At 46.0% G+C, this 16,184-nt stretch overlaps 1 protein-coding gene across 1 annotated transcript in view; it reads left to right on the forward strand.

The window, feature by feature from the left end:
* Nucleotides 1-10,747, forward strand: part of LOC100667333 (myosin-16-like) — a 69,273-nt gene extending 58,526 nt beyond the window's left edge. The window contains 6 exon segments of the mRNA XM_064294823.1: nucleotides 849-974; nucleotides 2,481-2,651; nucleotides 3,240-3,440; nucleotides 5,679-5,766; nucleotides 5,769-5,896; nucleotides 9,508-10,747. Of these exon segments, the coding sequence (XP_064150893.1) occupies nucleotides 849-974; nucleotides 2,481-2,651; nucleotides 3,240-3,440; nucleotides 5,679-5,766; nucleotides 5,769-5,878 (696 nt within the window). The 3' untranslated portion in view covers nucleotides 5,879-5,896; nucleotides 9,508-10,747.
* The last annotated feature ends 5,437 nt before the right edge of the window (nucleotides 10,748-16,184 follow it).

The raw sequence follows: 16,184 nt of genomic DNA on the forward strand, positions 1-16,184 counted from the left end.
GAACTGCCCCATAGAGTTTCCAAGGAGCACCTGGTAGATTCGAACTGCTGACCTGCTGGTGAGCAGCCACAACTCTTAGCCATTACACCACCAGCATTTCTGGGGTTATGGTGGGGACCCTGAAATGGGAATTTTTAGAAGCTCCACAGGAGATTCGGATGATGTAGCCAATTTTGAGAACCACTGTGACCCCCAGTGTAGCTGATGATAGAACTTTGACTGGAAGGGAACTGGACTATTCCATAGTCTGACATTAGTTTTACAAATGAAAAACTATGGCCCAGAAATTACAGAGGCTTATCCATGGTCAGCATCTGGGACCTACATCTGCTGGCAGTGATGACACTAAGATTTCTTACTACTCCCAGTACAGCCCCTCACCAGCCTGGTTCCCAAAACCCTTTCTTATCAGCTTATGTGAATTTGCCAAAATAAAAAATATTCATGAGAGATATTGGGATTACAACCCCATGTTATAGGTAAGAAGACCAAAGCCCAGACGGTAAGGAATTTATCTGAGTAGGTAGAAGTGCCGGGGCACCTGGGTTTTCCCAGCTCTGAATTCTGGGTTGTTCCAGAACTGCCACACCCCAGGCCTAAATGATATTTTTCAGGGGCCACTCAAAAAAAAAAAAAATTTTTTTTTTTTTTTACTCATGATGCAAGCTGTGCTCTAAATCCCAAAGAGGAATACAGGTGACAGACCCTCACTCCAAGCAGAGGTCTAGGGCAATTTCCTGCTAGGGAGTCTGAGGAGCACGTCTGGGAGAGGGTCATTTTCCTTCCTGGGAACAGGAAGGGTAGTGCAGACTTCTGGCTCATGGAGATGTCTTTGTTTCCTCCTCCAGAACCTAAGCCTCCTTGTGGTCAAGCGCAAGCTAGAGTCTGACATCCAGCGCATCTCCAACGAGCACGAGGAGCTCATCAGTGAGTTCCGCTCAGTTGACGAGAGGGCTAAGAAAGCCACCACAGACGTAAGTGCAGATCCTGCTGCCACTGGGGAGGAAAGGCGCCTGGGCACACTGGGCTCAGGATGCCTGCCAAGGACCAGGCCACCCTAGGCAGGGACCGCCACCTCCTCCAGTAATAAGTCATTTGGAGTCATGGTGCTCTGCTGGGGGTGTGGTCTGTGCTCTAGAAGAGTCCAAAGGCTTTTCTGAGACACCAAACACAAGCAAGCAGGGAATGATTACAAGTTCCACATGATCAAGGAGTGATTAGAGCGTGAGGCCAGGGGGCTCGGATCAAAGGAGCCATCGAAGTGGGCCTATCTGGGCAGTTTTTTGGCAAGGTTAAGCATTAAACCGGCCTCATGGGAGGGGCTATTGAAAGGGGGTGGAAGCCAGGGCCGGAGGCTCAGACACAAAATTGCGTGACTGAGTGTTTTCACTCCACCATCCCTTTGGATCCTCGCACCCACCTTGTGTGGTAGATAGTATTTATCCTCACTTCGAAGATGAGGGATACGATTGTTATTGCCAAGTTCCTCCCACTTGATTGAAACTCCATGAGAACATGAACATTGTTGGTCTTATTTAGTCCTATGCCCCGAGAGTGTAGACCCGTGCCTGGCACATGGTAGCTCCTCCGTGAATATTTGTTAAATGGATGCAAGAGATAGGGGGTTCAGAGGGGTGAACAACTCATCAAAGGTTGCCTAGGGGATGGATTCAGAGCTAGATCTTCCAGCTCCAGATCCTGTGCTTTTCCCGCCCTTTGTGCTATGCCCCTCTTGGAGACATCAGCAAGGAGCTTGGCTTGAGTGGAACAGGCTGGTGTGAGTCCATGGCATTGGGAGGCTGGGTCGTGAGTTCATAAGCCTGCCCCCTCCCCTTTCACTGTGAGGGACACAGAAACATGGGGCAGCTACCTCCATCAGACCTCAGCAGTGTGTCAGCTGAGGGTTCTCTCATCAACCACATGGATTCCCAGAGACTGCAGAGACAGGGCTCCTCCTCCCTCAAAGGTGCCACGAGCCTGGATTAATATTAGTTTCTGTATTCGTTTCCTAGGGTGGGTATAACAAAGTACCACAACCTGGGTATCTTAAAACAATAGAAATTTATTCCCCCACAGTTCTGGAGGCTAGAAGTTCGAATTTAGTGTGCCAGCAGGGCCATGTTCTCTGTGAAGGCTCTGGGGAAAATCCTTCTTTGTTTCTTCCAGCTTCTGGTAGCCCTAGGCATTCCTTGGCTTGTGGCAGCATAGCTCCAATCTCTGCCTCTGTCTTCACATGGCCATCTTCCTCTGTGCCTGTCTCTCTGTCTCTTTTTATAAAGACACCAGTCACATCGGATTAGGGCCCACCCTACTCCAGTATGACTTCGTATTAACTAATTACTTCTGCAAAGGCCCTGTTTCCAAATAAGGTCACATTCACAGGTACCAGAGGTTAGAACCTGAACATATCTATTTTGGGGGGACACAAATCAACCCATAACAGGTACCCAGCTGCAACTCACACTCCTCTCCTTCCCCAGGCTGCCCGCATGGCGGAAGAACTCCAACAAGAGCAGGACCACTGCATGCACCTGGAGGAAATCAAGAAGAACTACGAGGCCAACATCAAAGACTTGCAGGCCAAGATGGAGGAGGCTGAGCAGCTGGCTCTGAAAGGAGGGAAGCGTACAATCATGAAGCTGGAGGCCAGGGTGAGGGCGAAGCTGAGCTAAGCCATGGAAGAGAAAGAGAAATCAGGCCAGGGCTGTGTATCTTTTGCCAAAAAACGTGCCCTGCATTTGATGAGGGATTAGGCTATGCAAATGTTAGGAAAGAAAAGGAAATTAAGAAACAACTCGATTTAGTTATCCAAAAGTCTCTCCTCCTCTTTCTCTCCCTGTCACCTTTTCTCCCCAGAATGTCCAAAGCAGAACAGTGGCCTCTATCATTAATTCTTACAGATAAGTCTCTGTACCCAACACTATTCCTCTCCGTTATTACTCACTTAAAGAAAACAAGCCTTCATCATCTTATTGTAGAATGTCAGAGCCGGAAGGTTCTGAAATTTCCTGTTCCAATCTGCTGCCTCTCCCCATTTCCCAAAGTTGGAACCTTAAGTCTCAGGGGAAAGTGACTGACAACCACAGCAGGGCCCATAAAAGGCAGAGCCTGTGCAAGGCTCTGCTCGCTCACTCCTGGACAGGAAGTAGACCCTGTAGTCACAACACCCTCATTCAAGCCCACTGTGCTTGGAAGTTCAAAAGCACAAGCTCACTCACTGTATTCTCCTCTTCCCTCAGATCCAGGAATTAGAGACAGAGCTGGACGGCAAGCAGAAACAGCACCTGGAGACGGTCAAGACACTGCGCAAGAACGAGTGCCGCCTCAGGGAGCTGGTCTTCCAGACAGAGGAGGACCACGAGACCAACCAGCGCATGCAGGAGCTGGTGGAGAAGCTGCAGAACAAGCTGAAGGTCTACAAGAGGCAGATCGAAGAGGCGGTGAGTGCTCGCCATGTGACCCTCTCCTTTCCCCTTCCTTCTGCTTCCCGGTCCAAGTCTCAAGCCTTGATTAGAAAGGAAATCAAGTATTGGCCAAAATATGACTCCTGTGAGCCTGGCATCCATAGTACTTTGTCCCTGCTATGTGAGTGTGGGAAATGGACCAGATGCTCCACACTGGAGGAAAGAACATGTGAAAAACCAAACCATCCCCCTAAGAACTCCCATGTTAACTGAAGTCACGACAGAGAAGGTCTTTGTTGCCTTTGTCCTGTTTCACTGACTCTCATGGCTTGTAGCAGGGATCATTTCTCATTCCTGGTTGTACCCTTTACCAGGGACCTTCACTTGTTTGATCCTCCCAACTCTGGGGCAGGAAGGTTGATATTATTAATTCATTTCACAGGTGATGTATAAAAAAAAACGAGAATGGGTTACTGCTATGTTATGTTAGTAGATGTCAAAGTCAAAGTCAGACTGTTAGCAAATGGCAGCTTCAAGCTTCAGCCCTACACCCACAGGTCCACCTACCCCCCAGGACATAGATACTTGACTCTGTCATCATTTGCTGCTGGTTCTAGGGCCACCACATTGAATCCGTAGGCACTCAAGCACCCAACACCCTTCCTAAAGGGCTCGATAAAGGCCAGACTTACGAAAATGTGCTCTAACCAAAATTACACTACAACTACAATTGACTCTCATTATCCGTGATATTTATGTTCTATGAAGTTACCACAAACACTGAATTAGCGAACACTAAACCACTGCTCCTAGAGGAAAGACAAGGTTAGGTCCCTGCAAGCTTCTGGTCACCTTTTCATCAACCAATTGTTTTTTATGTGTCTCTATTTAAAGACACTTCATTTAATACATATTCTTGACTCATTAACATTGAACTCACAGCCAACAGTACTATAACTCATGCCTGAACAAAACTTATCTAACATACATATTTTCTCCGTAAGGCACATCACAGCTTTCTTGGGCTTAGGAACACCACTTCAGCACTATACTTGGGGGTTATCCTAAACAGCTAAATCACCAAAAAAACACAAAAATGTGAAAAACGTGGCACTAAATAGATCACAAAAAGGACACTTGTTTACAGTGTGAGAGCTGAAATAAGAAAGCAGAGCATTGTCTGACCTCAGGTGGAAACACGCACATCCAGAGACAAATTTTTCACCACTCTGCACATGCCCATGAATGACACAAAAGCAGCACGAATATTGGTTACAAACACATTTTAGTAAGGAAACGAATTTGCAAATATGAAATCCGGAATAATGAAAATCGACTGTATTTTGAGGGGGTGGGAAATGTGTGGTGGGGGCCGGGGAGGCACTAAACCCTAATCTTCCATAGTGGGGCACCAGCAGGTAATGCCTAAAACTACAAAGTGCAGGAGGAGCAACAGAAACACATTTTATTTAGAAAAGGATGTCAAGGCCAAAAAGAATCAGCTAAAAGTGTCAAAAGCACTTGTTCCCAGGGAGCGAGAAGATGCCTCCCAGGACTTCCGTGTTTTTTGTATGTGTTTTTTATTTTTATTTTTTTTAATATAGACTTCATTTTTTAAAGCAGTTTGGAGTTTACAAAAAAATTGCGCAGAAAGTACAGAGAGTTGCCATATACTCCCTGTCCTCCCCATACACTGTTCCTCGGACTGCCTGTGTTTTGTATAGGGCTTCACACTGGTTCAGCCATGGCCAGTAAGGTGAAATCGAAACAGACCTAAATTTTTAAAACTTGGGTGAAGCAGAACGATCAGCCCAAAAGGAAAAATTAGGGGTTGAAGCCCTGGAGTGGGAAACTCAGAAGAGGCATAGTGACCACTTTCAGGAACCTTATTGCCAGCACTAAGAGTGACACACATTGAAAGCGGTGTAGTCGGCCACCATCTTTGAGCCGGGCACCACTGTTTCTGACTCTGCAGTGCAAGAGATTTGGTTGCTATGCAACGTGCATACTGCCCTTGTTTTCTAAGAGGGAGATTAAGTTTCTAGCAGGGCTTCGACCCATAATTTTTCCCATTCCGCTTGTCGTTCTGCTTCACCCACATTTTAAAAATTTGGATCATTCAGGTTTCACACCGTTGGCCGTTGACCAAGAAGGGCAGAACTGGTTTGAAGCGCTGGTTTTGTAGCAGGCCTTATTGGACTCTTCATACGTTCAAGCGTAACCTTAAGAGCCAACCAGGTTTACGCCCATTTTTCCGCCACGCCCTCCTCACAGGAGGAACAGGCCAACCAGACCCTGGCTCGATACAGGAAGACGGTGCACGAGCTGGATGACGCTGAGGAGCGGGCCGGCATGGCGGAGGCGCCCTGAACAAGCTGCGCACCAGACACCGCGTGGCTGGCCAAGGCATCACCTCCGTGGAGATCATCCAGGTGTCCAAGCCAGGCTCCTCCAAAACCCTTTCTGAGGAGTGAGGCCCTCCGCCACAGCTGGTAGGTGTGGACTCCAGTGTCTTCGCCCACGCTCCAAGCTCACCTTCCCTGTACCTGCTTTGCTCCTTCCCACGTCTCTGCCCTGATCCACACCCTGATCTCTTGCAGTGGGAGCCCCAAAGCTTCTCCTGTCTCTTCAGCTGCAGCACTCCCTCTGTGGATTCTTACAGCCCCCAGGCAGGATACTGTCCACCTGCATCACAGGTGCTGGTGGTCGTGATATTCTCCCATCCCATTCAGAGCTCTCCGAAGGCAGGTTCCATGTCTGATACTGCTTGACACCTCCACGCCCCAACAGTGGGCCTGGCAGATAGGGGCTTAGTACATGCTGTTTCCATTGGAGAACTCTAGGGACACTGGCGAGCTTACAGACAGTGAGTATATTCGTCTTTCATATCCCCCACGATATCATTATTCACTGAGGAGTCCACTAACACGGGTTGATTTTAGGTTTCTAACATTGTCTTTAGTTGCCATTGAGTCTCCTCTGACTCACGGCGACCTTGTATATAACAGAACAGAACCCTGCCCGGTGCTGTTCCATCTTCATAGTCATCGGTATGTTTGAGTCCATTGTTGTGGCTGTTGTGTTAATCCATTTCATTGAGGATTTCCTTTGTTTCTGCTTTACCAAACATGATGTGTTTTCTAGCAATTCGTCTTTCCTGATGATGTGTCCAAAGTAAGTGAGCCAAAGTCTCGCCGTCCTTTCTTGTATTTCTTCTAAGACTGATAATAATAATAGCAGCTACCATTTATTGAGCACTAAGTACAGGTGGGATTTGGGGGGATTTAAAATAGTCCTTTCTTATTCCCCTTAATTCAGAACCTTTTGGGAAAAAAAATACAGGAGACAAATATATGGAAGTCAAAATACTACTTCTATTATGCTGTAAGTCTAGATTGAGGATGTGACTTTAAAGTGTGTCCACCAGGGGCATCTTAATTCTTCACCCCAGGATTAAACATACCTGCCTAAGTGGACAACTGCCGACCTCCTTCCTGGGGAGCAGGCACCTGCTCTAAGTAGAGGACCAGCCAGAAATCATCAGCTCCACAGGCAGATCCAAAAGGAGAGACCAGACAGGGATTGGCCCTGCCTTCCTTGTTCCTTCCTTCTTTCAAACCCAGAATAAGTCATTCCTCCTCCATGGGAGGAGAGGTGAGGAGAGAGAAACAATATGATTTTAGAGAAGGGGTTCCCACAACGTGGTCCCCTGGACAAGCAACCTCAGCATCACTTGGGAACTTGTTATAAATGCAAATTCTTAGGTCCTACAGGATCAGAAGCTCTGGGGGGTGGGCCAGAATCTGTGGTTTAACAAGCTCTCCAGGTAATTCAGATGCAGGATCAAGTGTGAGCTCCACTGCTGTAGCAGAAATCTCTCTTTCCAGAAACATGATACCAGGGAACGGCGATTGCTCCAGCTTTTACAAGGGCCAGGCACATGGTAAATGTTTTTCACTCTCTTATTTACCCAGTGAGGTTGGTATAAATATCCTCATCTGTCAGGCGAGGAAAATGAGCTCAGAGAAGTTCAGTGGCTTGTTCAAGGTCACACAAGCCTCATGCTATGCAAAGGCAAACTCCTGTTTATAATTACTGTGGAGATGGAAACGGTCGCCCTCTGTCTGGGATTAACCAGGACAGCTCAGCCTCAAAGCTGTGGCTCTGGTTGGGGGGCACTGGACCCTAGGCAGCATTGTCTGACCTCACAGACTCCGGGAATGTTCAAGCATGTGGTTGCATCAGCCCAAGGTGAGGGTGAGCTCCCCACCCTCACCTGCAGCTCTCTGTCAGGACTGGAGGCCAGTTTGGGTTTTAGTGAAAACTGATAACCCCCGGTGACCTTTGAATTCATGCTGAGCCTTATCTTACCATTCAAAAAATGAGACACCTAATCTTTTCCTTTGTTCTCCAACTCATATAAAGGCTATTGCAGGAAGTTAAGGAAATCAGAGGCTGGCCTCTAGATGAATACTATGATCAATATGTAACTATCTCCTTTGCGAGTCCCTGGGTGGTACAAACAGTTAATGCACTTGGCTGCTAACTGAAAGGTTGGAGGTTCAAGTCCACCCAGAGGCACCTCAGAAGAAAGGCCTGGCAATCTGCTTCCAAGAAATCAGCCATTGAAAACCCTATGGAACACAGTTCTACTCTGATACACATGGGGTCACCATGAGTCAGAGTTGACTCAACAGCAGCTGCTCTGTTTGTTTGTTGATAGCAGTTGACACTGCCATGACATCCAGGTGCATCACTGGTATATTTTACCAAAGTATGCATTTCCTACAGATTAGAAATTACAAAGAATAAAGCAGATTCTTCACCAGGCAGAGAAAGAAAAGAGGGAATTCCAGATACATGCAAAAATGAAGAGGTGGATGGTGCACAGGGTTCAGCATGACTGGAGCACAGGGGGCTCCGGATGACGCCAGAGAGCTGGACAGTGAGGGAGAAGAGGCGTGCAGGGCCAGCAGAGGTGAGGCTGTGAAGAGGTGAGGCTGTCTGTTGGGTGCAAGAATTCCATAATCTTCATAAAGGAGTCTTGTTCATTTTTAAAGTATATTCATGGGTGTGATGAGCTCTAGTTTTTCTTTCTTGGGAAGATGGTCACATCACAATAGCAAAGCAAGCCTCTGTCCCTCATGAGATCCCACAGACAGGCTCACTGTGAGCACTGTGTCCCAGCGGGTCACACTCTGGCCTCCAACAGCCTGTGTAGAGTTCAGCCTACTCGGGCAAGTCAAGCCCAGACAAGGGATCCCAAAACCCTCACAACCTCATGCAGAGCAAGCCAGGTATGACTGAAGGGCGTTCATTACAAGGATGGGAAGCCCGTGCAGAAGTGGCCTGGGCATCTCAGGGAGGGAGCTGTCTTTGTAGAAAGAAGGGGGCAAAGGTGTCAAGAAATCTCAGTTCTTGAATGGTTGTACAACTTGAAGAATGTAATCAATGTCACCAAATTATACATGTAGAAATCATTGTATTGGCTATGTTTTGTGGTGTGTATTTTCACCACAATAAATTTAATTTTTTTATTGTATTTTAGATGAAGGTTTACAGAGCAAACTAGTTTCTCATTGAACAATTAATACACATATTGTTTTGTGACATTGGTTGCCAACCCCAGGACATGCCCACACTCTCCCCTTCTCAACCTTGGGTTCCCCATTAACAGCTTTCCTGTCCCCTCCTGCCTTCTCATCCTTGCCCCTGGCCTGGTGTGCCCATTTGGTCTCGTTTTGTTTTATGGGCCTGTCTAATCTTTGGTTGAAGGGTGAACCTCAGAAGTGACTTCATTATTGAGCTAAAAGAGTGTTCGGGGGCCATACTCTAGGGGTTTCTCCAGTCTTTGTCAGACCAGTAAGTCTGGTCTTTTTTTTTTTTTTAATGAGTTAGAATTTTGTTCTACATTTTTGTCCCACTCTGTCCAGGACCCTCTATTGTGATCCCTGTTAGAGCAGTCAGTGGTAGCTGGGCACCATCTAGTTCTGCTGGACTCAGTCTGGTAGAGGCCCACAATAAAATTTTAAAAATTAAAAAAAGAAATCTCAGCTCTTGCCCATAGACTTACTTTTTTTCTGTCTCTCTCTCTCCTTCCAAGGTAATACAGATCTCTGAACAACAGCCCACTGAGAGGAAGAAAATGGAAAACTGAAACTATCCTAAGAATGTTTACTATGCAAAGGAAAGTGAAGACAGAAAGAGACAGAAACCCAAGAAGGAAGATAGCTATGAAGGAAGATAGCTAGGTGGGAAGATGAGCTTGGGGGTATAACTCTCCAGTCATTAAAAAAGAGGGCTTAAAATTTACATGGTCTCTGAGGTGGCATCAACCTTGTACGCATTTGGACGACAGTGGCAATGGGCCTGTTTTAGCTGAGATCCTACATGTTCATGTCAAGGACGGAATATGTAATGTCTGTGTGACCTGGCTGTTCTCTAGAAATAATTCCTGGCGTGGACAATTTTAACATCTTGTCCGGTGGAACTAAAATAAAAGTAACATGAAAAATAGACCTGACTGGAGATTGCGTTTGTTTTTAACCATAGGATTTAATTTTTCTGAGACTTTTAAATGCAAAAGCAATTTTTATAATGACAATATATCAGAGTTTCTTTGTGTTCCTAGGTCCTAATCTATAGTGCATGTTTCCACTAAAAACTATGAAAACTGTGCAGTCTTGGTGAGGTTCTTTCCAGCTTCTGAAAGAGTCTGTATTAGTTTCCTCAGGCTACCAAAACAAAATACAGAAATTTGTTTCACAGTTCTGGAGGCTAGGAGTCTGAATTCAAGATGTAGGCAGGGGCATGTTCTCTCTGAAGGCTTTAGGGGATGATATTCCTTGTCTCTCCTGGCTTCTGGTAGCCCCAAGCGTTCCTTGGTTTGTAGATGTATCATCTGTATGTCTGTCTCTTCTCCTTTGTAAGGACACCACTGAGATGGGAGCAGAATCCACCCTACTCCTATATGGCCTCATGTTAACTTCACTGATAACATCTTCAAAGATCCCATTTCCAAAGACCATCACATTCACAGGTACCAGGGCTTAGGACTTCAACATATCTTTTTGGGAGACACCATTCAATCCATAATAGGGTCTATGAGAGAAAGGAAGACAATCTAGGCTTCCTAAAGCTAAGAAAGAATTACAGAATCATAAACTCCTGGGTCAGAAGGGATACTAAAACCCATCCAGGCTAACGTTTCACATGGCTCCACATCTCTGCCTCAGTGTCTCCCAGGATGTTCAGACACTGGCATGTCACCGCTGTGAGGACAGACCGTTCTGAGGTTCTGTTCACTGCTGTATCCTCAGCTCCTAGACAGAGCCAGGGATGAAGTGAGCATGTGATAAATATTTGTAGAGTGAATGAAAGTTGGAGAACGTGCTGCCTCTGAAGGTTGTCCTTCCTGGCTCTTCTATAAATCAAGCTGAGGTCTGCCCCCTGGTGGTGTCTACTTGCCAACCGTGGTTTCGATACCCGGAGCCATGGAAGGCAGTTCTCATGATCCCTCCACAATTCCTCATCTCCAGGCTGAATATCCCCGGGTCCTTTTACCCTCCCTCCTGTGATAGGGTTTCCACTGCCGCCTTCCAACACTCCCCAACACTTTCCCGGTCTTAGGAGCACGTAGGTGGGTTGGAGACAGTGCAGTGAGCAGGGGCTCCTTGCCAGCTCACAGCGCTCAAAGCACACCTTCCCTGGCTCTCTGGAAATGGCGTGACTTACCTTTCCCTTTCAGCACTTGACTCCTCTCCAACCCATTGGCAGACAGAAATCAAGAGGGGTCCATTATTCGGGGTGGCGAGGAGAGAGATACGAGTATCTCCTTGATGGATCCTTTTCTCACACAGGGCCCCATCACCCTCGTGATGGTTCTAACCTTGGCACTCTGGAGGCAGCTGACAAAGGAAGCCTGGACCAAATATGGAGACACTGCCCTCTGGTGGCAGGGTCTACAACTGCTGAGTGTGTGAATTTCCTGGGAGACACCAAATCACGGGATCTTAGAATTTTATTAGAATTTTAGAGCTAGAAGGCACATTCAGAGGACATCTAGTCTAGCTCTCAGCCAGTTCGGTATTCCCCTCCATAACATCACTGAACAAATGGTAATCCAATGACTACTCGCACCCTTCCAGGAATGAGAACCTTTAAAAAAAAAAAACAGGTGCCATTGAGTGAATTCCAGCTCATGGCGATCGCATGTTTGTCAGAGCAGAGCTGTGCTCTGCAGGTTTTTCAGTGGCTGATTTCTCAGAAGTAGATCACCAGGTCTTTCTGCTGAGGTGCCTCTGGGCACACTCAAACCTCCAACCTTTTGGTTAACAACGGAGCACGTTAATGGTTAACGTTTGCACCACCCAGGCATCCGATGGGAACCTTACTACCCGGAAAAGGCAGCCCATTCCCGTTCTCACTGATGATCACCGTCAAAACCTAATATTGAACCAGGACCCAAAAAAGAACCCAAACCCATTGCCGTTGAGTCGATTCCGACTCATAGCGACCCTATAGGACAGAGGAGGACTGCCCCACAGAGTTTCCAAGGAGCGCCTGGTGGATTCGAACTGCTGACCTTTTGGTTAGCAGCCATAGCCCTTAACTACGCCACCAGGGTATCCTGAACCCGAGTATGTTTCCCTGTATTTTCCCCTCATTTTGCTCCAGCCTTCACTTCTGTGATGACATAAAACAAGTCTAATTCTTACAGTCTGAAACCAGACTGATACAGGCTCCACTTTCCCAGCAGGGCAACTTAACCCATCCAACCTTCTGTTTCCTCAGCTACTAAATGAGGAATCCTAACAGCATCTGCCTCATAGGAACGTGAAGTTTAAACGGGATAGGTTGGCACAGAGCCTATTGTGCGTGACAATTAGATTCCTGCCAAGCTTCTTCGAGCTTTCCATGGGACTTCAACACTCAGTCCTCCTGAGGGAGCTTGGCTGGGCCTGTCAGTCTAGCAGACAACAGCAGCAGGCCTCGCTGGAAAAATGTGGGGGGCATTGCATCAGGCTGGAAGACCTCCTCAATTTTTCCTGGAGGACAGTCAACCCACGACTATGGTCTCCACGCACACAGAGAATTCTAGAGCAGCCCCTCACTTTCCAGGTGCAGACTGACTCAACAACTTGCCCTACAGCGTTCAGTTTACGGCAGAGGTAGAAATTCCTTGTAACGTGGGGTGAGGTGAGGTTTCTGACCCAGCACTTAGACGATACCGGACTTCACTTAGCCATATGCGCTTTTTACCTAACGGACATGTAACTTCAGAATGGCTTGAAGGCCTTAAAGGCTATACTACAGAGTCTTGCACCAGCCCGGTTAGGGATGCTCCCAGGCTCTGGCTCTGGGCTGCAGCAGCAGCTGCACGTGATCAGGAAGCCGTTGTACTAACCCACAGGGCTACCACCACCACCTACACTCCCAGCACGCACACACCCACTTCTCCATGCCCCCCGCCCTGGGCCCTGACAGCCAGCCTCCTGTATCCAGTGGATGTAGCTCTCAGGCTTTGTCTGGAGGGCTCCCTTAAGGTTTTAATAGGCTTTAAGGGGGTTGATTCGTAACTACTGACTGTATGGACTGTACGGGGACTCCCTGCATATAATATGGTGTTCACACAACATCCAAATCACACATCTTATTTCACAGAATGTATTGTGGACGTTAAGTGACACATGACTGTAATGACATTAACTGATATCCACAGTGACCAAAACCAGGGCACTGACACCACACTCTACAGAACAAATGGACCAAAGACCGTGTAAGAGGTTTTGCTAAATGTTTAGAGCTAGCTTTCCAGGCTACTAAATTTTAAATCATCAATTATCTTCCTCCTTCATCCATATATGAACCAATCCTAGGTCCCTGTAGGGAACCGAACAAATATATGAAACATCTACTTAGAGGTAAAATAAAAAAAAAATCTAACAAGATAGTAAGTAATTACCAGGCCAATATCTGAGAGAAAAGAGAAAGTCATTTGGACCGCTTTTACCCAAGGGATGTTTATTTGCCGACTGCTGAACAGATGGCCAAGAGCCTGAGCAGTGCTTCGGACAGCCACTCAAGACTGCGGAGATGACGACTGGAGTCCAGGGCCCTCCAGGGATGGGGGTCCTGGTAAATCTCTGTGCTCTAGGTTGGGGCCCCAGAGTGTTACACCCTTGGAGTAAGGGTGAATTACAAGATGGACCTCCCAAGGACTGGAGCCAGCTCTGAGTCATCTGGATGGCCCAGAAAATCTCAAACCCTGAAATTAGATGAAGGTAGTCCCAGATTACCAACACCCTCAGGCACCTGGCAGAATGAAAATGAAAATCTTATCTGGGCAAAGATTAAATTATCTTAGCTCTCAAATTATTCCCGGAATACAACTGAAAAAACAAAATGTCAGACTCAACATTGTTAAACAAGCACACGAGCAGACAGGACAAGGTAGACAATAACCAGTCGAAACAACATGAAGCTCTGGCAGGAGGTTCAGAAAATGCCAAACATGCGATTTTCATGACAGAACCAAAATATATGACAAGGATTGCTGTGTTGGCGAATGTTTTGGTATACATATTTTCACCACACACACACAAAAATAGCATATAACTTGGGAGAAGAAGAATAATGGAGGTAAGGTATTCTGTTGTTCTCAGGAGTCATAGAGTCAATTGTGACTACTGGAGACCCCATATGACAGAGTGGAACTGCCTCATAGGGTTTTCTAGGCTGTAATCTTTATGGAAGCAGATCGCCAGGTCTTTCTCCTGCGGAGCCTATGGTGGGTTCAAACCTCCAACCATTGTACCACCTGGACCCCTTATGGTATTCTAAGACTTTTGTATTATCCAGGAAGAGAGAGAAAGTATTAATTATTGGTGTGCTGGTAAATGCTTCACAACCAACTGTCTGGGAGACAAAGCCCTGGTTGGTAGCCTTTCCTGCTTTCTGTGGTATAAATGCACCCACAATGGTCAATTTCAAGCTACCAACATCAGGCCACCGAACATGGAGTTGGAAAGGGATGGACACCATCAGCTCTACCAAGCCCGTGTAAGCTGGCTCCAGCACACCTCTGAATTAGACCTTGAAAATGAAATCATGAGAAATAATCAGTCCAAATGAAAGCAAGAAAGGAAAGGAAAAGAAACAGGACAGGCAGAACAAAGAGTAAGCGTACGGTGAGATGGTGGAGTTAAACTGAAATATATTGGTAATTAAATGTAAGTGGTTTGAATGTTCCAGTTAAAAGACAAATATACTACAAAAACAATTGCAACCATATGTGGTTTATAAGCAACACATATGAAAACATAAGGTCACAGAAAAGTTGGAAGTAAAAGGAAAGGAAAAAATATAGTAGGCAAACAGTAACCAAAAGAAAGCTGGTATAGCCATATTAATATCAGAGAAACGGATTAAGGCAAAAATCACTATTAGAAAGAAATATTTCAAAATGTTCAATGATCAAATGTTCAATTCATCAGAAGACATGACAATTCTATAACCCAGAATATATATAGCCTACATACATATATATATACATGTCCCCCATGCATCTATAAGTTTGTCATTCTACGGAGGCTTGCGTGTTGCTGTGATATTGGGAACTATGCCATTGGTATTCAAATACCAGCAGGGTCGCCCATAGTGAACAGGTTTCAGCTAAGCTTCCAGATTAAAACAGACTAGGAAGAAGGACCTGACAGTCTACTTCTGAAAAGAATTAGCCAGTGAAAACTTTATGATTAACAGCAGAACACTGTCTGATATAGTGCTGGAAGATGAGCCCCTGAGAACTGGGGAAGAGCTGCCTCCTCAAGACACAATCTTAATGACGTGGATGGAGTCAAACTTCATCTGCTGATGTGGCATGACTCAAAATGAGAAGAAACAGCTGCAAACATCCATTAATAATAGGAACGTGGAATTTACGAAGGATGAATCTCCGAAAATTGGAAATCGTCAAAAATGAAATGGAACACTTAAACACTGATATCCTACGCGTTACTGAGCTGAAATGCACTGGTATTTGGCCATTCTGAATCAGGCAATCGTATGGTCTACTATGATGGAAATGACAGAGGAGGAAAGACATCGCATTCAACCATCAAAAAGAACATTTCAAGATCTATCTTGAAGTACAACTCTATCAGTGATAGGATAATACCCATATGCCTGCAAGGAAGACCAGTTAACCCGACCGTTATTCAAATTTATGCACCAACCACTAAGGCCAAAGATGAGGAAATTGAAGACCTGTACCAACTTCTGCACTCTGAAATTGGTCAATCATGCAATGAAGATGCACTGGTAATTACTGGTGATTAGAATTCGAAAGTTGGTAACAAAGGATTGGTAGTTGGAAAATATGGTCTTGGTGATAGAAATGATGCTGGAGATCACGTGATAGAATTTTGCAAGACCGAGGACTTCTTCATTGCAAACACCTTTTTTCAACAACATAAATGGAGACTATACTGTGTACAACAGAATGCAACACTGCCCTGTCCTGAACCATCTTCACAATCGTTGTTATGCTTGAGCCCATGGTGTTAGCCACTGTGTCAATCTATCTTGCTGATAGTTTTCTTCCTTTTTGCTGACCCTCTACTCTACCAAGCATGATGTTCTTCTCCAGGGACTGGTACCTCCTGATAACATGTCCAAAGTATGTGAAACAAAGTCTTGCCATCCTAGCTTCTAATGACCATTCTGGCTGTACTTTTTCCAAGACAGATTTATTCATTCTTCTGGCAGCCCATGGTATTT

Source organism: Loxodonta africana, chromosome 12, assembly GCF_030014295.1.
Source record: "Loxodonta africana isolate mLoxAfr1 chromosome 12, mLoxAfr1.hap2, whole genome shotgun sequence".
In the NCBI taxonomy this organism is placed as follows: Eukaryota; Metazoa; Chordata; class Mammalia; order Proboscidea; family Elephantidae; genus Loxodonta; species Loxodonta africana.